The sequence below is a fragment of the Nicrophorus vespilloides genome, unplaced genomic scaffold, assembly GCF_001412225.1.
Source record: "Nicrophorus vespilloides isolate i.1.1-1 unplaced genomic scaffold, Nicve_v1.0, whole genome shotgun sequence".
Taxonomy (NCBI): domain Eukaryota; kingdom Metazoa; phylum Arthropoda; class Insecta; order Coleoptera; family Silphidae; genus Nicrophorus; species Nicrophorus vespilloides.
Genome location: NW_017096434.1, coordinates 27,894 through 52,837, shown reverse-complemented (window position 1 = coordinate 52,837; position 24,944 = coordinate 27,894). Strand labels below are relative to the sequence as shown.

The window sequence follows — 24,944 nt, the reverse complement described above, 5'->3', positions numbered from 1 at the left end:
GTCATACTGTACCTAAATACTTAAAATTCTATACGAGATCTGAAATTTTGTTCGGAAACCGAGTTATTGTGTAATGGTTTTTTGTGGAACCGTGCATGCGAATTCGTAAAGACATACCAAATAATTTAGATAACAGTATATATTAGAGTATGTCGGTTTTTAAAACCCGGTACTCTTAATATAAACTTTGGTTGTTGTTGTTCTGCTGATGTCATCAAGCTATATTGTTTTTGTTGGGTGTCCGGAAATTGCTACAAACTTAATTTGAGTTTCGCTGAAAAAGCGAGAAATGAAGGGAGAGAAAGAAAGAAAAAGGGGGAGAAACCTAATTGGGCAGGCAATTGGGGTCCTCCGGACAGGACAGGAGCTAATTACGAAATGTTTGCAGGCGATGGAACAATGCAGAAGATACGAGGGTCTCGTATCACAGTGTCGCAACGTCAACGGCACCTCAGACCTGGCCCATCTGGCGAGATCGTGGCCCGCGCCGCAGGGAAGAGCGCCCATAATGAAGCGACTCTTCGTTCCACCGCAACCGCCGCCACCACCGGAGACCGAAGAGGATGGTCCTTCGATGCCAATAAACGTGAGGATATGCCTGAAATCCCTTCGAAGGCATGCGTCTGTTAATATTTTTTTCATTTCCAGGAAAATATTCCGCCTCCGTTGAAGGATGAGCTGGTTATAGATCGTCTATCAGCTGTACAGGTGAAGCCATCCCATGATGCTCTGAGGAAACAGGCGATCGAGCTGGATGCCCAGATCAGACAGATTCAGGACGCCCTCGATACGACGGTACGCCTTCAGCAGAGATCTCTCGAAGCCAGTCTTTTCAATAAGGCCAATGAAATTCAAGAGGACATCTCCATGAAGAGGTTCGACTTGAGGGTGGCGCAGATACACCTGAGTGCCATCAATTCGCAGGTAAAAAAATGTTCAATTAAAACTTTGCCTTCCGCTCATTCGCCTACAGGAAACGTAATTAAATGTCCCTTTTGTCAACGTGTATTCGCGCTTCACTAAGTCTAATAAATGACAAACTTTAAAATTGTAATTAATTAAGGTCTGTTGCTTTATTACTAAAAATAACAAATAAATGCAAAACCTTCATTTTTATATAATATCTTTTAATTATAATAATGCACGCAAATACAAAATTATCGTGTAATTAAATATAAGGAGAAAATATGTAAAATTTCTTTACATCTCCTCTCCTTACGTGTTAAAACGAATATGTGTTATAGAACAGCGTTTCTAAACCTATGGTTCGCGTTAATTTGTTAGTAGGTCACAAAATGACAGCTGTCATCTTTCATCAAAGGGACAACAATTTTATGTTTTATCTTAAATTTGCATATTTATGGTAAAAGGAGTAGACATGAATATAAATGTGAAAATTTTCTGTCATTAATTGTTATTGCGTATCAACTATTCAAACAAAGTGTTTTTCAACTTATAGATCAACTTATGAATGCCTCTCAAAATGACACCTGTTATTTTATGTCAGTAATTTTATATTATAAATAATTAGGCCATAGTACAACTACAAGCGAGTATTAAGGGCCAGCGGCAAAAAGGTTGAGAAACGCTGCTATATAAATATATGTAATATATTTTATATAAAAAAAATCACATTTATTGTGTCCATTTATAAAACACAAAGATTGTCATGAATTTATTGTAAAAATTGCGAAAATAATTAGTATATTTTTACAGAAATTTATGTCAAAAGAAACGGAATAAATAATTTGAATTAATTATCAATAAATCCATTAAATATATTTTAATTAGATTGAATCTGTTGTCGGGAAAATTAATTTAAGAGTTACGTTAATAAAAATAGAAAATTTCGAAGAAAATGTAAACTCTTATATAAGTAAAATTTATCATATTCATAAATTATATACATACTTTTTGTCTAAGTTTTATTGTTTATGAATATTGTTGTAAATTTTTCTCGTATCAGTCAGTAAAATTAATAAAGATATTGAAAAATCTTGTTAAAGTTAAAGAAATTTATATCAAAAGATACTTGATAAATATTTAATTACAAACTAGGTATATTTTCTTTTTTTTTATTCCTTAAAATGATGAAGTTAAGTAATTATTATATGGATCAAATTATTTTTCTTAATAAAAATGAGTAGGTTGTGCATGGATTGTTATTAGCAAAGTAGAAAATTATGAAAACACTTGACTGCCGCTTCTGTATAGAATCTACATAGTAAACATTGAAAAGGATTTCGTTCTTTCACTTGTACATCTTCAAAGCGAAAATAAAATTAGCGCTTTCCTGCTCCGATCTTCAATTCATTAAAGTAATTTTCTCAGTTATACATTCAAGCCAGAACACGTCTTTTAATTCAATGCGAAGTCCAATTTCCATTTCACGGACTCCGCTAAGAAGTTGCTAAAATATAGAATTACGCTACAGTGAAACCTTCGTCGTGGACGTTTGTTTTCGCAAGCATGATTCATTGCTTTGTGCTCGGAGGTCTTTGATGCATGCAATTAGAGGTAAACTAAACGCGCCAAATCCCTCCTACCCGAATTGGTATGCTAAATGCGCTACATCCCTAATAGTTCCTCAAAGTCTCGGCCCGGTCGGAATTTCAAAGTAGACTTAATTAACTCTCTGTCATTTAATCCACCATTGTCTATGTAATTCAGTAAGATACTAACAACAAGTAACAAATGCGTTCATTTTGAGAACATCCATGTTTATTTCAAATGTAAAATATATGCATGCTTGAAAATATGTTTTCAGGTTTGATTTCAGTTATAAATGGTTTTCTTAGAAGATTTCCATCTAAAATGTGAAATATAAATTCGTTTTATTAAAATTTATTAAGCTACATCCACACTGTGTGTCATATGAGACTTAAATGTATGTTAGATATACCACTATTACGTGCACAATTTAATACATTGCGCTATTGTAGTTGACAGTTCAATTTCAGTAGTAACAAATTATGTCTCGTATCACGCAAAGTGTTGATGTAGTATAACATCTTCTTGCTTATTGGTTGTTCACTTTTAGTTTTATCAAATTATTCAATAGAATAACCAATATTAGTTGCTATGCCTGATTCACACATTGATTTTACATGTCACATTCATCTTGTCCCTATTTACATATCATTTTAGTAATTATTATTAAAGTAAAACTCTGTTTTTGTGCGGCAGATAGGGACCGCATAAAAAAATCACACAAAAAGAATATTCGAAATTTTCATAAATTCTTACATTTAACAAATAAATTTGTTCAATACATTACAGTAACTTTTTTATGCGGTGCATAGGGACCTGTTTTTGTGCGGCAGATAGGGACCGCATAAAAAAAATCGCACAAAAAAATATATTCGAAATTTTCACAAATTCTTACATATAACAAATAACTTTGTTCAATACATTACAGAAATGGTGGATAGGGACCGCACAAAAAAGTGAATCCAAACAAAATAAATAATTAAATTACACATGGAAACATTTTAAAAACATTTAATTTCTCATTACATATGGAGAAATTTAAAAAAATTTACTGCTACTCGTGATAATACAAAACGCGCATCTCTTTGATATGAATTGATTCAAAATCGACTAACAGAATCGTTAGAGCAGGCTGTACACTGATAGAAAATATTACAATGGTATCAACTCCGTTGGAAGTGGTTGGATTTCATATACCGCATAAAATAAAACGCACAAAAATAAAACCGCAAAAAAAATGAGCGCACAAAAACAGGTTCTACTGTATAATTTAATTAATAATCATGTCTCGTGTTGTTTAACTTACATAAATTTAAAATAATAAGTGTGAGAAATGCAGCATTATAATAAAATAAATTTTATATACGTGTTTAATTTACGTTTATAAATAATGTCTAAAGTAATGCTATCTAATTGAATAAATGTCGATGAAAATCAACTGCAATTAATCATTAAAAAAATCACAAATTATTGGAAAAATTCGCTAAATCTTGCTTAATATTATCCAGAATTGTATATTAGAAAAATAACTAAAACAAAATGAATAAAACAAACAAATAAAAAACGGACAATTTTCGTAAATAATTAGTTATTTGCAGAATATAATATAAAATGATGCGAAATAAAAGCCTGTATATAATTATCAAAAAAGTATGTTCAATTTCAATTTTTCAATTTTTTCAAATCACCATATCTCAGTCGTTAATGAGAATTACGTAACAATTGTTTTATACCAAACAATGCCCAATGGAAGAGCAGGTTTTATGAATTATAACATATGTATCAGTTATGGAGATAATATGTAGAATGATCAAATTTTATGAATGTAATACTTTCAATGAATCGCGAAATAAAAGATCGTTTTTTTTAATCGGAAGATAATTTAATGAACGTGAAGATATAAAAAAAAGATATATTATTAATTAACGTAAATTACGTAATCCATTTTTATATAAAACAATAGAATATAAAACGTTCTTACATTTGTCGATGTGATTTTTAAAATTGATAAATTTTATTATGGTAACATTTTCAATCAAACGAAAAATAGAAAATAATTGGAAAAATCTTTAAATCTCGAAAAATAATTTTCATCACTTACAAAATTTTATATCAAAAGACGTGGAATTAGAATAACATCATCTTCATTATTTTATCTAGTTATAGAAAATATAATAAGTAAGTTCTAATTAAATGAAACATTACGTAATACTACTTAACATATTTTTTTTATATTAAACTATGATGAGAAAATTTACAAATAAAAACAAAATTAATTGGAAATATCGGAAAATCTTGGTAAATAATTAAAATTTACATCAAAAGATGCAAAACTAAGTATGTTTTTACTAGATTAAAGACAATAAAAAGAAGGGAGTACATTTTGTGTCTAATCTCATTCAGTGATTAATATTACGTAATATTTTTTTTGTATTAAAAGATGCGCAATAAAACGCAGTGAACATTTGATACAGTAACCTTTGATAAAAGAAACAAGCGCCTTTGATAAATGATATTCTTCTCCTGAGAAATAATTGAGAAAAAGTTTGAATAAAATTGTTATTAACAAATGTGTTCTTTTGATAATAAAAACTTATGTTACCTTTCAAATATTTGACTTTAATTATTTTTCAAATTTGACTACTTATCTTGATATAATCAACATTTTATCAAGGCAACTTTTTTTTAAATTTTGAATATTGAATATCCTCACATCTTATCGTTTCACATCTAGCGTAAGGTATTAGGTGAACATTAAACAGCATAAATCTAGTAGTAAGGTATTGCAAAAAAATTTGGTATAAATCTTTTAATTACAAACATATAATAACCTTTTAACATAAACGTATTAATTACTCAAATTAACATCTTGATTCAATTTCGGAGTAATTATATTAGAAATCACGAGTAATAGTATGTGTTTTTGAACTTACATAAACTTTCAAACACTAACCGTTAGAAGTACACTACGTGACATTCATAAATTACATTTCATAAACATGTTTGATGTACGTTTCCATTTTAATTAAATCAAAGGAGTATTTTTTAAGCGTAAGGAAATATACATATATAACAATAATAAATTTTATTGCAATAGTCATAAAAAGCAAAAATACACAAAAAAATAAAATAAATAATATGTATTAATAATTCTATTTATTAACTACTTTCATAAAGGGTTATTGACACGTAATATACCTCGAATAGTGCGGGTAATAAGATCCTTTAAAACCGCTTAAAAATAAATAATACAAAATAAACTTGACTATATCGTTTTTTTGATCATTTTTGTACAAAAAACAAATTGTGTGTACTGATTTGTTATTTTGCCCAATTAAAATAAAATCGTTTGTTTTCTAATATTCAAACCGGACTGTAGTGAATCCGTATTGATCGAATTCACAATACACGAAGTATTGCTATATATAGTTTTGCTTCAAGCTGGAAATAATGTGCGTTACGTACGGGTCTTACGTACATGTACATTGTTTTATGCATAGAAAAATATGACTGATTTTGCGTATGGATTTGATTGGGGCTTTAACGTAGATTGAAGTACGAGTACCGTCGAGGATGGGCGTCGGGTGGAATCGCGTCGCGACGCTCTGGATGCGCGGGCGTCGCCGATTATCAATAATGTTTTGACCTACCCCAGGTCACGCGGCCCGCAGAACGTTCCCGAGTTCATCCAAAAAAAACCTACCGAAATTTCATCAGTTCCATCGTGAGAATATAACAATCAATCGTGTGTGATACCGAACCTGTGATACGTGAACAAAAACCCCATTTTCTTTCAATTTTCCGTTGAGAAAAATTAAAGCAAATAATAAAGAAACACCTATACCGAACTCTATAAAACCCCAGGTGGAATTGAAGCTTTTTGCTTGAGACACAGACAGCATGGGTTGGGTGAGCCTAAGGACGCATTTGGTGAGCACCCCATTCAATGTATCTATCATAAATCATTTCAATAATTTAATAAAATCTAGTTAAAGTAACATAAATTCAACCCTTTTTCAATTATATATTCAATTTCCAACTTGGAATGAAGCGAAAGTAAACACGCAAACAGCTTATTGCAGCTATAACAATAAGATGAATGGAAAACTACATGTGTTGCCAAGTACTTGACTCTGCGGCATTTCCCCTCTTGTTGTTATTATCCTGCTAACCATGTGCGCAGTAAATATTGATACACGTTTATCTGCTTAGCAGATTTATGATCAGCGTTGTAGTTGTATTACATTGAGTGCAATAAAAGATTGTAGATTTGGATCACGGTGCTTTTGTAGTGACGCTACAAAGCTATATCTTGCGTAGACCAGATTCGGTGCACCGGTCTATATATGCATAAGGGGATAAATATACATCAAAGTATAATTAGAAACGCGATCGATCACAAAGTACATTGTGGTGTTCGCTCAACACCAAAACTAAATATTGATGTTGATTTAACTGGGTTACAGCATAATAACACGATATTCGATGATGCTGCCTAGATTGCATTAGTAATTTTAGAGCGATTTCGAAAACTGCACTCAGATCAATACTCATTTAAATAATGCACAGAGTCTCGTACTTCAAAAGTTATCAGTTTGAAAACAATTTTATATTTAGTAAACAGTGTTCAGAAAGACTTTGTAACAAATACCACTGTATCTGCACTTACATATAATAAAGATTTTTTAAGATTGAATTGAAATTGAAAGACTTTTCTTGATAGCCGCTTGGCCTACATTATGAATAACAAATATTAAAAAATGGACAAAATATTCACTTTTATATAAGTGAATATTTTCTCCATTCCACATTTTTCTTACTAATTTTAATGTGACTTATATTTTAATAAAATGTTTATTTATTTTTATTATCTTTGGAGGCCTGGAATAATATTATTTGGGGTACAGGACTAACACTATTTGGGGTACATGACTTTGATATCAATGCGAAATTATTATTTATACAATATTATAGGTTATTGAATTTAGTATGAAATCGAAGAAAAATATTATTTAAATTATGTGCTTTTATACAAGTATTTATAATATAGCAATTGATATATTATAGCAGCGATTCCCAACTTGGTGTACGCGATAGATTGTTTAGGGGTACAGAAAAAAGTAAGTTATTATGTTGGAAAACAAATATTAATAATTTAAAGCTACCAAATTTCTTAAATGAAGGATACAATCTATGGAAATGACATGTCAACGGGTACGCTAATGAAAAAAGGTTGGGAAACTCTGCTTTAGCAGACAGTTCATGATTTTTTTTTGTAACAGTAGATGTCCTTTTCCTTAGTTCTCAACAAAACAATTGTATATAGGTTGGGTTTAGCTGGTCTGAATTTTGCCGAAAAAAGCATACTTACCTGGCGTAGGGGTTTACTGTGATCAACAAGGCAGTTCCCCCAGGGTGAGGCCCCTACCATTGCACTACGGTTGGGCTGACCTTTGCGATTATCCCTAATGTGGATAACTCGGGCGCGAAATTTTTGGTAGTCGGGACTGCGTACGCGCTATCCCGGTCATTATATAACTTAAAACAAAATTAACTACATTTTTTGTAATTTTATTAATATTTTCTAAAAATGTTGATTTAAAATTATGGCTCATAGTAATTATAATTTTATGCTGAAAATATATTAAGAATTTAAATATCAAAAAATAAATTATTACAAATGGCTACTTTCAATCGAAGTTTTCCTATTAATCGTATTTAATTTAACCAAGACTTAATCTCTGCTAGAATTAAAATAAAACTTGCATGGTTATGTATAAATAGCTTTTATTTATATATACAACATATTTCTGTTATTAAGAACTAATGAATTTCACAAATATAGTCAACAAAATTATTATTTAATAGTTTTTATATTCATAGTGTACTAGTTTTTTAAATTATTTATATACAATTTTTACCATATTTTTAACACATTTTTATTATTATTTCCTTATGTGTATGCCCCTCAGGTTCGGTTCTTTCGGTACGCTCCTTGGAACCGGTATTTTGAGCGGGCTTGTTGGTTTACCATATTCTATATTTTCTTTCCGCGACCCCGCATCCAACCCATCATTTTTGTTTTAAACTTCTTCATGTCATTTTCTCTTTTTATTTCCTCTGGAACCGTGTTGTATTGTGCTACGCCCTGCACCAGCAAACTCCTGTTCATTATGTTAGTTGCATTTTGTTCCATTCGCTCTCGTACTATAATCGTGTGTGTCGCAGCCGAAAGACAGGCCTATCCGGGTCTTACACCTATCCGGGTGTAATATAAATATAGAAGGTACACCGAAGCGCTTATTATATAGTAAATGATATAGTATTAAATATAGTATTTATATTTAGTTAATGAATTGAATGATGTGAGTACGTTCGGTTGTCTTTGATTCATTTTTAATTCAAGAGACACAAACAGTTGTATAAGATAAAACTTATGTAGCATGATTATATGCTCCTTTCGTTCCAAAATAAGTGTCCCCTTTTTGATTTGTTATTGGATTATTGAAATAATAAATTAAGCATGAAAGAAGTGATTCTAGTAGCCGCCTGAAGTTTCACATTTGTCAAATTAGTTTTTATAAATTTTTTTAACAATTGTTTGTTTGGTTTATTACCTGCTGACAATTTATTTAAGGTTAATTATTACGGTTTTCATAGCAAAAACTACCCAAAAGGTCTATATTCGAACAATTACAAAGAAATTAATTCCCTCGAATGGTATTCAAAAGCCCGCACATTGCATTGTTGATGATGAGGAAGTTGTTCTGCTGGTACTGAAAATGGGTAGAACATAAGAATGATTTGTCAACCACCAAACAACTCCGATTTCAATGTTCTCGATTTGGTTTTTTTTAACAACATTCGATCATTACAACACAAAGAGACCCCGTCCAGCACTGATGAACTCATTGCAGCCGTGTATAAAGTTTGGGACAAAAAAAAAATGCAGAAAAACTAGACAGTGTTTTCATTATATTGCAAAATTAATTGTAATATTTATTTCAATATTAAAATTGATCAAAATAACACAAAATAACAGGTAAAGCGCAATATTTATTATTACAAAGATATAAACTAATAAAACATTATTTTTTAGATGACAATTACTACAAATATATGTGATTTTATATAATAATGCAAAACAACATAACATATTATATATTTTTTACGTTATTTAGTCATCTCTTTATCTCAAAAGGGAGAATCGATTATTCGGTTTATAGGCAATCATAAAAACCAATCAGCATAATATTTTCATAGTGACAACTTCATTTCTATTTTCAATAATTTTATTGTAATCTGATTCTCTATAATTTATCACATTTCCAACAATATTCAACATCTCCTAGAAAATACTCGTAACATTCATTTCAGTTTTCAGTATTTCATCAGTTTCTCATTTCTTACGGTAATTTCTCTTTCTGCTTTCATATTTCTTGCAGCTAAATTGCATATGACAGTCTCAAATAATAAAATCCATTTAGGAACTGTAAAAGCGTCCCACATTTTATCGAGTTTTAGAATGAAATAACAATTTTGATGTATTGCATTTCCTTGAGAAATGGGCTTATATAATCTGTTTAACAGTGCTTTCAACCACAGATGGGAAATCTATAATTACAGTAGGGTCTCTGCTGGACGCCACGCTCATTAATATTCAGTTTGTTAATCTCCCGTCTTATGATTTATCATCTTATAATCATTGTGTCTGACAAACAGATTATCAAGACAGTCTTATATATTGATTCAGCAAATACAATAAGCTAATAAGCTGTTTAAATGAAAACAAAAATATACAAATGTATTTTTAACTCATAACAGCAATATCAAAATGGTTTTGAGAAAGATATTAATAACCTGGAACACAAGAATATAAATATATTTTTAATGCCCTAGCAATTCCTGCAACATGCAGATCTTTTATATTTATAACTGTTAATTACAATTCTATGTCAAATCTGTAATTTTCAAACACGAACATTGAAATTTATAGATAAAAGTTTCTCACAAAAAAATCATATGAACAAACTGGAATAGTTGAATATATATTATTGCAAAGAACAAGCAATTCCTAAGCATATTCCAGTTATGTAACTGTCAATTAGAATTCAAAAAAAACTCTTCTATTCTACAATCAATCAACATGCCACCAACGTTTAGATTTTATTGATTTGGCAAAAAAACATTGATAGATTGAACGATGTGTTTTCTACATTTTTCTACATATACCCATTCTTCGGGGGTCCTTCAATTTTTTTAAGTATAGAAGTGCTGAAGTTGCGGACCATAAATTTTGAGAAACACTGATCTAGTGAAATGAAATGTTAATGAAAAAAGGTTGGGAATCGCTGCTTTAGTAGATAGTTTATGATTTTCTTTGCTTACAGTAGATGTCCCTTTCATTAGTTCTCAGCAAGTCAATTGTATATAGCTTGGGTTTAGCTGATCAGAATTTTGCCGAAAAAAGCATACTTACCTGGCGTAGGGGTTTACTGTGATCAACAAGGCAGTTCCCCCAGGGTGAGGCCCCTACCATTGCACTACGGTTTGGGCTGACCTTTGCGATTATCCCTAATGTGGATAACTCGGGCGCGAAATTTTTGGTAGTCGGGACTGCGTACGCGCTATCCCGGTCATTATATAACTTTAAACACAATTAACTTTGCTTAAGCTACATTTTTTGTAATTTTATTAATATGTTGATTTAAAATTATGGTTGTTGTCTTCAGAAAAACTCTTCTATGCTACAATCTATCAACATGCTCACAACGTTTAGATCTTATTGATTCGGCAAAAAAAACAACAAATCTCTTTAACGCTACAATCAATCAATATTTATATTAACCTATATACTTATATAAGAATAACCTAGAACAATAGAATATATATGATTCCAGTGCCCACGCAACTTCATTCCGTTTATATATCTGTATATTACAATTAAATGTCAAACTTTGAAAAGCTGTCAATTACAATTCAATGTCAGTAGGAAAATCTGTTACTTATAAATGTCAAACTTTAAAAATCTGTCAATTATAATTTAATATAAAACTCTGAAAATTTGTCAAATAATTCAATGTCATCTTTTCAAAGTCTGTCATTTTCAAACAAAAAATAATAATGGAAAATTTAAAAATATGATTCAGTTCCATCAATTAACATGCTATGCATAGAACATCTTTTTCGAATTGATTAATTGTAGGTACAAGTATAGAAAAACATATATTTTTACAATGTCCAAGCTACTTTTCATCTTCTAGTTATATAACTCTCTATTACAATCCAACATCCAACTCTAAAAATCTGTCAATTACATTTCAATATCAGAGTCTGTGGATTATAATATTGTTTATAGATATACTTAAAGTCCTAAGAGAAAAACCAAAATATCATTTGGACTGATTCCATATTTTAATATAAAATTATAATCATTCATTCTAAAATATTCTTTCATATAAATAATTAAGTTAAAGATAATTAAGAGAGTAATTAATAATTTCTTGATTCGAGTACACTTTGGGACTGTAGGATTAAAATAAAACATTAATGAGGATATGAATTTATAATATGTTCATAGGACATAAAAATGCGTCGATACAGTACAATATGTTCATTATTTTAATTAGTCCTGCTTTTAATTCGGTTTTATGGAATTATTTAGTATTGGATTAAGTTAGCGTATTACGTTAATAGTAATATATAATAATTAATATGTTGGAAGAGTTTTATGCATTGTATGTTTTCTTTTGTTTGCAGAAAGAATTATTTTCTAACAAATTGGATAATTCGGGCGATTCGGGACGCGAAAGAAAAATGTCAAATGCGTCCCAAGGCAGCATGAAGACAAAGTGGCTGAAGGCCTTCAAGAGCTTGAAGACGCCACCACCAGAAACCGAAAAGTGAGTGTAGCACGTTCCACCTTCTTAGCATCAAAACCATTTCAAACCATAAACTCTTGCTGTCCGTTTTGCGTCCGTGTATTTTCACCAACTGAAAACTTAACAGAGCCTCCAAAACTAAACATACAAATTGTTTTCCCTAACAAGACTAACCATTTTATATGTACTTTTCTTTTTGTTTGCATCTAGAAAAAACCAAATGTACCATGCGGTATCCACGATCATACAGATGAGGTAATAGTGGTGTACTGTGTAGTCTGAACTAATCCAAAAAAATGTGCATGTATATAAATACTTTAATTTGTATACAAGTGCAAATGTTAGAGCAGCTTACACACTACACTGTTTCATGGTTAACTTGTGTATCTATGTAATGATATATTATTATTACTACAACCCTTAAGCACTAAGCTTAAAACGGCATGTCTCCGTGTGTCTCGAATCACATGTAAATATACACACTCTCATACTTAAAAAAAAATTAAAACAGAGAAAAAAATAAACCCTGCGAATGCTTCATCACACACAATTCATATCCCAAGATAGCACCCTTCTAGAGCACCCTCAAAACTCGTTCAGATAAAAAATGCAAGCCCTTGCAAAAAAAAACAAGGTAGGCCTTTCTAAAACCCTCTTCCAGATCTCTTTCGACCGCTGCGACATTATTGTGTGTAGTGTGCGTGTGCGAACTTGACTCTCTTGCTGAAGACGAGTTTCGCAACGTATCCACTTGACCCGTTCATATTTCTGTTTAGGAAAAACGGATCCGCGGCGACCAGAGAGCTGCTGAAGGGCGATCCGGACGCCCACAACTTCCAGGAGTACACCTATAAGAAGATAACCCCGTGCGACATCTGCTCGCAAGTACTCAGAGGTGAGACTTTTCGTGATCCTAAGTGTGATGTATATACTTCCCTCCGGGGTGGCATTAATCTTCATCCAGTCCACCTATTATATGGAAACTTTTAACAAGTTGCGGAACTTCCAGCGCTACAGCTAAAAGCTACATCCTCAATTTTTTTCAGTAAATAGGGCAAAGCGTGTCGAATTTCGACCACCCACATTTATAAATATTTCAAAAAAAATAAAAATGATGCAAATCATTCTTCAAACTATTGAAAATCAATATATGTGCCATAATCGATTAATTCTTTAGATTGAACCAAAGCACTATAATATGTTTTTTTTTAGTTTCATCACATAAAATACAATATTATATAATGATTAATTATATTTTTTTGTCACTTCGAGTTCAAAATTCAATTCAGTCATCATGTGGTCCAAAATTAGGCAATTGAAAATTTAGAGTTAAACTTTATAATTGATAAGTATATCAGTCAACTTAACGTCTTGATTAACATTTCTCAACCATTTTTCCGCGTGACCTTACGTATGTGTGTAAGCTACCCATAAGTTGAGAAACGCTGGTTTATATAACCTATAAAGATGATGTGATTTAGATAAACCCCCTATTCATGTCAGATTATAATAGTGGTTCAAACTAATCGCCAGTCTTAATTAATTGTATAGCAGAGTTTCGTTTAAATATTCGTGCACTCTAATTGATATCGAGTCTCGTCAATTAAACGCGTTCCAATTAAATTGCGTTCGAGTTAATTAATTAAATAAACGGGGGTTTGATTTGAAATGATATATCTCTAGTAAGAAAACGGCGAGGATTCCGGATCCTGAATAAACATGAAAACTTTTCCGAAGCGCGGCAATTGCGTTAATTGGTAATTTCGTTGTATATTAATGTAAATATTTGCGTTGCGACTTGGGATAATCCTTGTGTTTTAACGATGCTTTCAGGGCACACCAGGCAAGGCCTGAAATGTCGCATCTGTAAGATGAACGTACACGTGGACTGCCAGGAGAAGGCCTCCAAGTGTCAGGCCAAAGCAAGACTTCTCAGACGTCAGAAATCCACGTCCGAAATAGAGACGCGAATTCCGGACAGCACCGTTGAGGATGAAAGTGAGTACCGTACCCTTTGCTTCAAATTAGTGTTTAGCTTCCATATTTATATGAATCAAGTGAACTAGGTATAGGGATTGATGAGAGGTACTCTGGTATGCCTACGATGAACCGGCAGTTGTCGGTGCGGGAGGTTGCCAGGACAACGCATTTGTCACCGCCGCAACCGCCTCATGTTGCTGTTGCCAATGCCATAGGTATAATATACTTCTGGAGTTTTTTCAATTTGAAAAAGTGTGAAGAGTTTTACGGGGTTTTTACAAATGCATAACAATCATAGAGATCTACACTTAAGCAATGTTTTAACCGGCTGATGTAATAAGTAAATAATTTTAACATACAGGGTGGACAAAAAATAACTTTACAACATTTAGGATAATTAAATTATGAAGAGAACAACGATTGTGCATTATCATAATTTATCCAATTAATCATATATTTGAAGATTAACTCAATATTATTTAATTGAAATAAAATATCTACATTTCTCGATATTGCCATCCATTAGACGCAGCAACTGCTATTGATTAGGTTAGAACGTTTTGTTATAGCTGGCAAAGCATTTGAGACTCATGTCCTACATAATTTGGATGTCATTCTGTTCATCATCATAAGTGTAACAGAAACTATGATTTTTGATAAAATTTTGAACCTTTTCTCTGAACCACAAATAAATTAACAAATGTCAAATTTAATTACACTAAAATAACTATAAAAGTTAAATGAAGCTGACGTATATTAAAATAGAATCAAAATTCAAAGGATATAAATTGTAAAGTTATTGCTGACTACCCTATACAAAATGTTTGCTTAAGAGTAGACCTTGATCATCATCAACCATTATCAACAATAAAGCTTGTATCATCGAACTACCGGAGAAGAGGATGAACGTTCGGTGATCGTTCCAATCTGCGTCGTGTATTCTTCCTCTTTATTCCAATTATTTCAAATTAATTTTCTTTGTTGCTGCTGTTTTTCTCTTTGATTTTTTTATATTCATTCTGTTACCTGTCTTCTGCGCACACACAGAGAGTCCGGAAGTGGATCTGATATACCAGGTATTAAAGCAGGCGGGCGAGATATCGAACAGCAAAGGGCGCATCGAGACGCCTACCGTCGGCATAACGCTTGATCGCGGCGCGACGCCTTCCGGTTCCGGTCAGAGCCTGAACCGGAGGCCGCTCGCAGGTCCTGCCCAGCCGCCCCGTCCGCAGGGTTCCAACCTCTGCGTCGTTAATCCTGCTCCCTGCTCAACCAGCTCAGGTTTGTCCCCAGCATACCTCTACTATCCACGATACGACAAAAACAACAACAACAACTTTAACAAACTAACAACCGCTATACACCATATCTATAAATATACAACACACGAACAGCGAACAATACCCGTCCTTTGATCTGAGTCTTCTTCTCTTTTCCCCCTTAAGGGAACAAATCTTGAAAACGTCTCAGGTATAGGGTCTCAGGATGCGGTATTGCTCGTGTAACAACCCACATTCATCTCTTTCTACTTCTTCTAACAAACTGTAATATTATTTTCATCTTCTACTCCTTCTTACTACGTTATTATTTTGCGTTGAGTGTTTTTGGTTCCTCCTTCCACCTCACTGAATGGAACATGGAAATCTCTATGATATGCCTCGTTTTCGCTCGGATAACATATCGATTGTAGTATATATTTATATACACGTACATTTCGGGTTTGAGCAACGATATACTGTGATTCGCGGAGGGAGCAGGCGAAGTGCATTTCCCTTTGTGCCAAGCGAGAGCCTTTATTAAAAATTGAATACCGCACAGGAAGAAAAGTATATTTAGTTTGCACGAAAATAAATTTACGGTACAAAAAAGCTTCTAAAAGCTTACAGCAGAAGCGAAATAAAATTTCTGAATACGGCAGTCCTGAAATCCCTTTAATCTACTACAAGAAAGCCACTAAATTAGATACTGCTGAAGCAATCAATCAAAACTTTAAATTAAATTATAAGCAATTTAAACCTTAATATATAATGCTGCACCCAGATTATGAATGACAAGTGAATTAATAGTACGTAGCAAGTACATTTTTTTAGTTTTACATTATATTTAGATTCAATTAAAAACAAGTACAATGGCACAATTGATTTTTAAGAGGAGAGATTTATTCCCAAATAAATTCAACGTAAAAAAGGTAAAAGCAGCTGATAAAAAGATTCAGATTATATTATTTTATTATATGATTAATATATTATTCTAATTAAAAGTACAAAATTTCTTTATCTCAAAAAAAGTTATAATGCGTTTGATGTAGAAAATAAAATTAAAAAAACCTTCAGTGATATAAATATTCTTATTGAATATTAGTATTTTTAGGGTTATAAAAAGAACTTGTACAAAATGTTATCGAAATCTGTCAAACTGTTTAGAAGATATTACATTTTTTCACCCTATAAAAATGATTTATGTACTGTAAGTGGTGCAGCATTATGTTATAAAGATCATTGTTTACTTGATTTATTTTCCAAGAAGGTTGTAATACATTAAAATAAATAAAAAGGTGAATAAAGGACGAATGAAAAAAAGTAAATAAAAAAAACGCAGGACATCATTAATTTTAATGATGGCAAATTTAAAATTACGCCATGCCATTAGGCGCGAAACTGGAGAGGCTCTCTTTCCCCGACGTATTTTTTATCCGGCACTCCGAGAGATAACAAGTTTTCCTCCGGCTAAGATTGATGGCACACCATCAATGAAACCCTAAACGGCACGTCATAAACATTTCCATCATTCCGAAAGCATTGGATAAACAATCCCAGTTGGTCAAGGCTGTACACCAAAAGCCATTATTAGTTAGTGTATGTATTGAAAGAATTATAGTAAATACCTTTAAGTTTTGCGTGTGATGAGTAGATGGCATGTTTTATTACGAACTTTATTTTAATTTTCAACTCTTTCACTCTCTGTCCACTCGAAGAAATAACTCAAGAGACACAAACCACAAGCAAAATGAAATTCATTCCTCGATTCCATCCATCCTCAAATCCTTCGTGCATTCTGGGGGATTAATTAATCGTAACGTTTTGAAACGAAACGAGAAAAGCAAAGGAGTTAAAAAAAAATTGAGAAAAGACCAATCCACGCTTCGGGCAATGAAATCTCCAGTAATTAAAAGTGCGCGTTTTATTTATTTCAATTACGGCTCTTAATTAAAAAAATTCCCCGCGAATCCGAGCGAATAGGTAAGTATGCGGAAGCATAATATTTGGAATCATAACAATGGTATAACAATACTTTATACCAACAAAAAAAAACATTTAAAAAACTCATGTAACAGCAACATCCGCCTGCTTATTTGTATTTCAACTCACTAATATTATTTGTGTTTGTTGTGATTTGGTTTTGATTAACATCTGTTTTATTAGTGTGTTTGTATGCATATTATTATTTTTTTGTTTGTTAAAATATATTGTTTATTTATTTTTTTGGTTTGTTTCGTATTTATTAGTTCATTAAAAAGATTATTGTTTAATTATGTAACTGCAGATCGTAGGACGTCGCAAGGTCCTAGCGGGTCAGAGAGCTCAATGAGGCGCAGGATTTTCGCCGGGATGAAAAGTTTGACTGGGTTCGGGTCCCGGTCTAGGCATGGATCCCCGGGTCATCGTTCCATCTCTCTGCCTGAAAGTACGCGCTTAACGCATAGCCAAATTAGTTTTCGTTTTATTTATTTTTTTCCCATTTAGTTTAACCCTCAGTTAGATCCTGGTTATATACCTTTAATTGCGTTTAGTTTCTTATTTCTTTTAACCCTCCACTAGATAATCCCAATAAACTCATACTTTCAACCATAACATCCAGTGCATTCAATTGAAAAGATACTACAATATTAAATAGACAATTTTACAAAAATATATTCCACACAAAACTGAATGAAAAGAACTATAAAAACTGAAATTAATAATAATAAAATTTGGTTCTCAATGTCTTCAGATTTGTTATCATTTCTTATACTTAAATTAACAATGAAAAGAACTATAAAAACTGAAATTAATAATAATAAAATTTGGTTCTCAATGTCTTCAGATTTGTTATCATTTCTTATGTTTCTTACATTATTTTTATACGATTTCATGGAAAAATATTAAAGTTAGCTGTAAATAAATGAATATTGTTTTACATATTAATTTTAGTACCCAGAAACCGGTATTAATTTTCAATTTAAAAACCGGTTTTCGAAATTTTACAAAGATGTTTTTAATATGTTCTGATTATAAAAAACATAACAAATATTCAAATGTATTTCATACAAAAGTGAATAAAAAAAAACTATAAAAACTGAAATTAGTAACATTAACATTCGACCCTCAATGTCTTCAGATTTACTCTTACATTTTTACGTTATGTTCCTATTTTTTTTTTAAATTTCATTAATTTATAAAAAAACAATAACAACTTTTCCACATAATAAATTAATTGATTAAAACCGAAACGAAAATGATATAAAACGTACATTATAAAATAATTAAGAAAATCAGATGGAAATTCTCGCATTCATTGGCGTTGAGCTATTGTAATTCGGAGATCACATTAATCTTCTCTATCTCAAGCATCAAATCGAGATACGTCCAGAGTCCCATTAAGTAAATCTCTCTTGAATTAATTTTTTTTTGGTTTAGTGAGACGAAAGTTTACTTCTTCTGAAATCGCAGCGGAAATCTCTACGAGTGTGCAATTTAAATTTAATTTCATCCGAACGAATGTAAACGTACAAAGAGAAGAAAGAAAAAAATACTAGCGCATAAACTTTAATTTCGACGAGATTGAAAAAGTTCCCAAACCGAATTCGGTTTGTTTAAAGAAAATTAAAAATCTATTGAATTAATTCTCAATTTCATTGTCTTGTCCTTTCTACATTCGTTAAATAATCATCTGGTTTTCATAATAATTCCGAATAAATGTAATTATTTATATAACTTATTCTAAAACATTTGTTATATATAAAATCTAATTTTTATATTCATAAAAAACCCAAAATTTAACCCATTAAATTAAAATATTTGAAAATACATTGGATTCTAATTACTAAAAGAATTGTAGTATCTTTTCAAGTAAATGCAGTAATCCAAGTACAAAAAAAAATCCTTTAGTATATATTTTTATTTAAGTTCTTTTTTTTAACTGGGTTTTGTATTTTATATTTTGCTCATCAGTGTTCGTTTTCGTAAATGTGTTTGATGTCTCTTTTTTAAATATTGTTCCTCGTAGGCACCGCATAATTGCAAATTCGATTAAAATTAATTAAGAACTTAATCAAGATCAAAGACAATTTTATAAAGAAAGAAAATATAATTAAGTGAAAATGCAATTAGGCGGTCGCAAAACGATTTGTGTCTTATATATCTATTTTTTTAATCCGTGTTTTGTGCCAAGTATTATTTACAAATTTCTTCTTAATTTTGACCATCTCTTTTTCCTTTCCATGTGAATCGAATGAAACACTAAACACGTTCAAAACTGTTCACGTATTAATGATTATTAGGAATTTAGCTTAGCTTGTGTACATAGTAACTTATTTGTTGTTTTTCACTTACTATTTTTTTTTCTTTCGTTTTACTCGATCGCTCTTGTTTTTAGATTAGTCGTCATTAATGCATCTTTTCTTGCCCTTCCTATTTCTCTTTTGTTTTTAAAGATGTTTATGTAACACGTACACACATACATTTGAGTTGCGTTTTTTGTTTTGTTGTTTATTTTAGTTTTGATTTTGGGATGAAACAGAAATTATATACAAAGAGAGATGGAGCGAACGAGTAGAACTCAACAATTTTTATTATTTGCTCATTATTTTTTTTATGATTTTCCTTTTTGATTTTTTTTTTTGAAAAATTTTCCCTAATGTCGGGAGCCGCGTGAAGTGCCTACTAATTGAGTTGCGAGTGTGCGAAATTTGAATTTGTGATTGAAGTTGCAAAAAAAAGAAGAAATGAAAGAATCGCGAGGACAGATTTCGGGTGGGATTAAAGTGCGAGTTGTCCTTGTTTGTAGAGAGGAAATCGACGGACGCCTCCGGCACTCGCCCTTTCGGTCAGCCCTTGATGCTAGGGCCACAGTTCGAGAATGGCGGCAACGGCGGCGGCATCGAGGAGTCGCTGCCGCCAACGCCGCCGCCCCCATCGCCCTCGCCCTCCAAGGGCAAATCCTCGGGCACCCTCAAGAAGGGATCCAAATCCAAAAAATAATCGATTCACCGAAAACTATGAAAAAAAAAACTACTATTTCCTCCTACTACTTTTACTATTGTTGTTATCTCTCACCTTCCGGAAGAGTATATACCCATGTGTTCAGTGAAATCTCGATGCAAACTATTTATCAACACAATTGAACTTTCTAAATATCTATTAACGTCTTCATTAAACTATAAACTAATGAGAATTAAGTTAAATTGCGCGGATAATGAGTTTTTGGGCGTTACGAACTTCTACCATTAACAATCATAGGAAGCTAAAAACAAACAACTATGACAGGATCATCTTATCTATTAGGTATAGGTCTTAAGGGCAAGAATTTTTGGGGACCATTAAAATGTGTGGGGCCCACAGAAAGTATTGAAATTAGGATTCAAGAATACATATTTTGTTGTTAAGTTTTAATGAAGAGACGCCAGTGATAGTAGGTCTGGTGACTATGAACTAAAGTAAACATAAGCGATGAAGAACATGAACATTATATTTAAATACAACATTTATAGTATAGATTGTTTTTGAGAATGGACCAAAAACTAATTTGAAAGTCTTTCTCTCGGCAGTTTTTAAATATGATTATTACAAATTTTTGTTTCATACCAAACACAGTGTAGAAAATACCAGATTCGTTTAAAGATACAAATATAGTAAGTACTACTATTTGGTTCATTATGAAATTGATGGAACAATCAAAAGGCTTCATTTTTCAAATAATTTAATTTGTGTTTCAAAACGAATTCTACTTATTTTATTACGTTTGGAGAATGGTTGGATAGAACAAAATCAACACACGGTGAAGTCACAATTGACATTTTTACTGAAATACCCTAAAACCAGTTGCGTAGCAATCGGAGTGTAGAGGGTGCACTATATACAGGCCCACGTTTTAAGTGGGCCCATATGATGCAAAGAACAAATTGTTCACGAGAAGTGGATGATTTCTTGTTATACCACTGCCTAAAATATTAATATAATGCGTACGCACAGAATCTTAGTGGACCCATTAGATGCAAAGAACAAGTTGTTTTTAAATTGACGACACTTCAAAACAAAGATTAAAACTTTTCTCGTGACCCCAAATTTAAATTTTATAAATTAGAAAATTTGTTCAAGTTTTTCAAATAATAAAGTGTTGATTGACTTTGTTCATCACTTCCTAAAATCTTAACAATACACATACGATGGCAGTGGGCCCATGAAGTTGTTTTTAAATTGGCGATACTAGAAAACTAAGACAGAAACTTTTCGCTGGATCCCTTTTTCTTCAAACATAAAACATTGTTATTTATTTTTAATTGGACGTATTTTTTGACTTTCAAGCTTAATTCTTAATGTCCTAAAGATTGTTATTTTCCTTAAATCAAATGAAATGAATTATGTTAATAGATGTTATTAAAGTCGTTTACATTATACGCGATATTTGCCAAGTAACTATACTTACGTATTTTAAATCAAGCTTACAAAACAATAAAATAAAAAGTTACCAAGTAAGTGTAATTTCAATTACATTTTGTAACGAGATTTCCCTGCACCAAAATATTATTAATCGAATTGCCTACAAATATGTGTTTGTTGAGATTGTTGAAAAATGATTATTTCTATTATTTAAAAAAAATTGTTTCTGTTGGTTTGTGTAAAAAAAAAATAATAAGAATATGAAGAGAACGCGATTGTTGAACGAACCTGTGATAATTAATGAAAAATAATATATATATATTTATGAAAGTATACAAAAAAATATAAAATAAGTTGAAACGGGGTTGTTTCCTTAACTAACTTTTTATTTCAAACTAACTAGAAGATGTTAAAATTGATAATCAGATTTATATACCTCCTCGCATAATCATTTTCGCCAATATCACGGACTAATCGCGGACTTCAACACAAAAAAAGTAACATTTTGTGTAAAATATTGTTATAATTTATGTTTATATGAAACAATTACTTTGTTATGAAATTTTCAAACCGGGCTTTAGTGAATCCGCACTATGCTAGGTATTTATAAAATATAATTATAATTATGGTGGGTAAGATATTCGCTAAGGACAAATGACTTCACAGTCTTCCCATGACCCATGACAAATGAAGAGAAATCGTTTCTTGGAAGTAACTAATTAATCTAATTTTAAGAAGGGGTAGTGGAAGGGAATAGATTACTTTGTGCCCTATAAACTCGCGCGACAAAGTAAGTTTTGACAATACCCAAGAGTGAAAACCACAAAAAAAAAAACAAAAATAAACCTCCAGCCCCCCAGAAAACTCCAATTAAACATAAACAAAGATATACTAACAGACACGTGGACCATCATACTTACTCCGAAATTCCAAATATACTATTAGAGTGTGTTTTTTCTTTTCCTTTCGCTTTTCAACTGAACATGTTTTGCGCTACAACCATTAATTCTTTGTTTGTTTGTTTGTATTTTATTGTTTTTAATCTGATTGCGTTTGCGAGTGTTGTCATCCCTTTAGTTGAGTTTCATTGTGTGCGATCAATTTTTATTTTTATACTGGATGTATTTATGTGTAACCGATCTGTTTCCCTGCTAGGGTCTCGCATGAGGAATTCGTCAAGTGCTGTCAATTTTAATACCCACTTTGGGGCCAACAACGTCGGTCTGTATAGCCGGATTAGACCAGCCCCTCACCCCCTTAAAAAGTAGACAAAAAAAAATCCGAATTTTTGATATTCTCCGGATAAATGGGTACAGTCGAAAATTCGGATCGTCTTTAGTTTGAATATATACATTTCCTTTTATGGCATAGACCTAAATTTTGTTAGTGAAACTCCTCACCTGAAAATAGAAAGCAGCACCCACCAGCGGTATTTCAATTGACAACAAGATCCAATAAGTTGTTGTTGTTTGTTGTTGTGTGCACTGAACAAAACCGCATGTTTGTTTTATACTTTTAATTTGTTTGTTTGTTTTATGTTCTGCTGATGTGGTTAAATGTTTGTTGTGGACGCGTTGTGTGAGAAAGTGTGAGAATAAAGTGGTTTGTTGTGAATTGAAATTTGAGAGCTTTTTGTTATCGTGAATGTGCAGGGTTTGTCTCTTAGTTGTTGGCTCGGAGGGGTGGATTTAAAGAACCGTTGATTTTCATGATTTAGCCCCTCACTCGCCCAGACGCCAGAAGCTCAACCTGAGGATGAAAAGCTTGTCGCTTGACTCTCCGGAGAGCACGGAGCATGTCCAGAGGAGGAAACACCACGGGGCCGCAGCCACAAGCGATCCCCATTCCAATCAAAGCTCTTCATCCAGAATCCAATGTATGGAAACATTGCCTGCATGCTTCTTCTATTATTTCTACTTCTTCTTCTACAAACATTTTGTTTCTTTACTTCTTGATTAACTCTTAGCGATCTTACTTTGCACGCACTGTTACGACTTAGCAAATCTCTTGACTATACTACATCTGTGTTACGTTATATGAAAGTTCTCTAACTCATTCTGCATGATTTCCAACAGTTTCGGTTCCCGTAAGGCCTATTCACAGCAACTTGGTAGCACGAAGCTCCCACAAAGCTAACTCAAGTATGCAGTTTTTCTCGCACTAATTCTTCAAGTTTCAAATTGCAATCGTATGCCTAAACCACCAAAAAATAAAATAAAAAAATAATTTAGAAATATAAATATAAAAAGATGCCATACGCACACGATGAGGTTAAATACAAAACGAAATGTGTTTTTCCGGCAGCTCCATCGAGCCCCGTGCATAACAGGCGGCTTTTGTCGGCTAAAAATATAAGAATGTCTTCAGTGGAACTTCCTGATGACAACGAAAAGAGCCCATCGTCGGCCAGCACTTCGCCCTGTCCGAGTCCAGTCGGTGGAAAAGTAAACATTTTTATTATTCTTTTAGAGCAATCCTATTTATTTATGGTTTTTGCAGAAGCCGCATCGTCTCTTACCAACCAACCTGTATGTGGTGTTGTACAACTTTAAGTCTCGCCATCAGGATGAGCTTGATTTGAAGGCTGGGTACAAGGTCACAGTGATCGATACCTCTGATCCCGATTGGTGGAAGGGTAAATGTTTAGGAAGAGTCGGTTACTTTCCATCAAAGTACTGTTCGAAGCTATCGCCAGGCGAGAAACCTCTTCAGGTATATTTGAGTTTAAACCTGTTACCTTCTTTGTTAATGCATTCAATTTTCATTCTTAAGGTTACTCATAATCTACAAGTTTCCGATGGCGATAACGGTTTGATGCTGCTGCGCGACCAAATTGTCATCCAGATTGGTGAAGAATTAGATGGGATGGTGATGATTAGGTCAGGGGATAACCGCCAGGGCGTCTGTCCCGTGAAGTTCTTGCAGGAGGTGTGACACCACTCCGAAGCAGCTTGTC

The 24,944-nt window shown here is 32.3% G+C and overlaps 1 protein-coding gene across 11 annotated transcripts; it reads left to right on the top strand.

Moving 5' to 3' along the window:
* Positions 1-367: 367 nt before the first annotated feature.
* On the top strand, positions 368-24,943 carry LOC108557011 (SH3 and cysteine-rich domain-containing protein 2-like). Of its 11 annotated transcripts, none has more exons than XM_017913381.1 (14): positions 368-586; positions 649-924; positions 12,250-12,392; positions 12,582-12,626; positions 13,148-13,266; positions 14,205-14,369; positions 14,438-14,566; positions 17,895-18,035; positions 23,144-23,209; positions 23,706-23,864; positions 24,064-24,129; positions 24,293-24,432; positions 24,488-24,700; positions 24,761-24,943. In XM_017913381.1, exons 1-14 carry the CDS (start codon positions 392-394, stop codon positions 24,920-24,922), a joined length of 2,019 nt encoding a protein of 672 aa, XP_017768870.1. In that variant the 5' UTR covers positions 368-391; the 3' UTR covers positions 24,923-24,943. The 11 variants fall into 11 exon arrangements, with proteins under 11 accessions (XP_017768870.1, XP_017768865.1, XP_017768872.1 ...); XM_017913376.1 differs by lacking the exon at positions 17,895-18,035 and adding an exon at positions 15,399-15,632; XM_017913383.1 differs by lacking the exon at positions 14,438-14,566.
* Position 24,944: the final 1 nt, after the last annotated feature.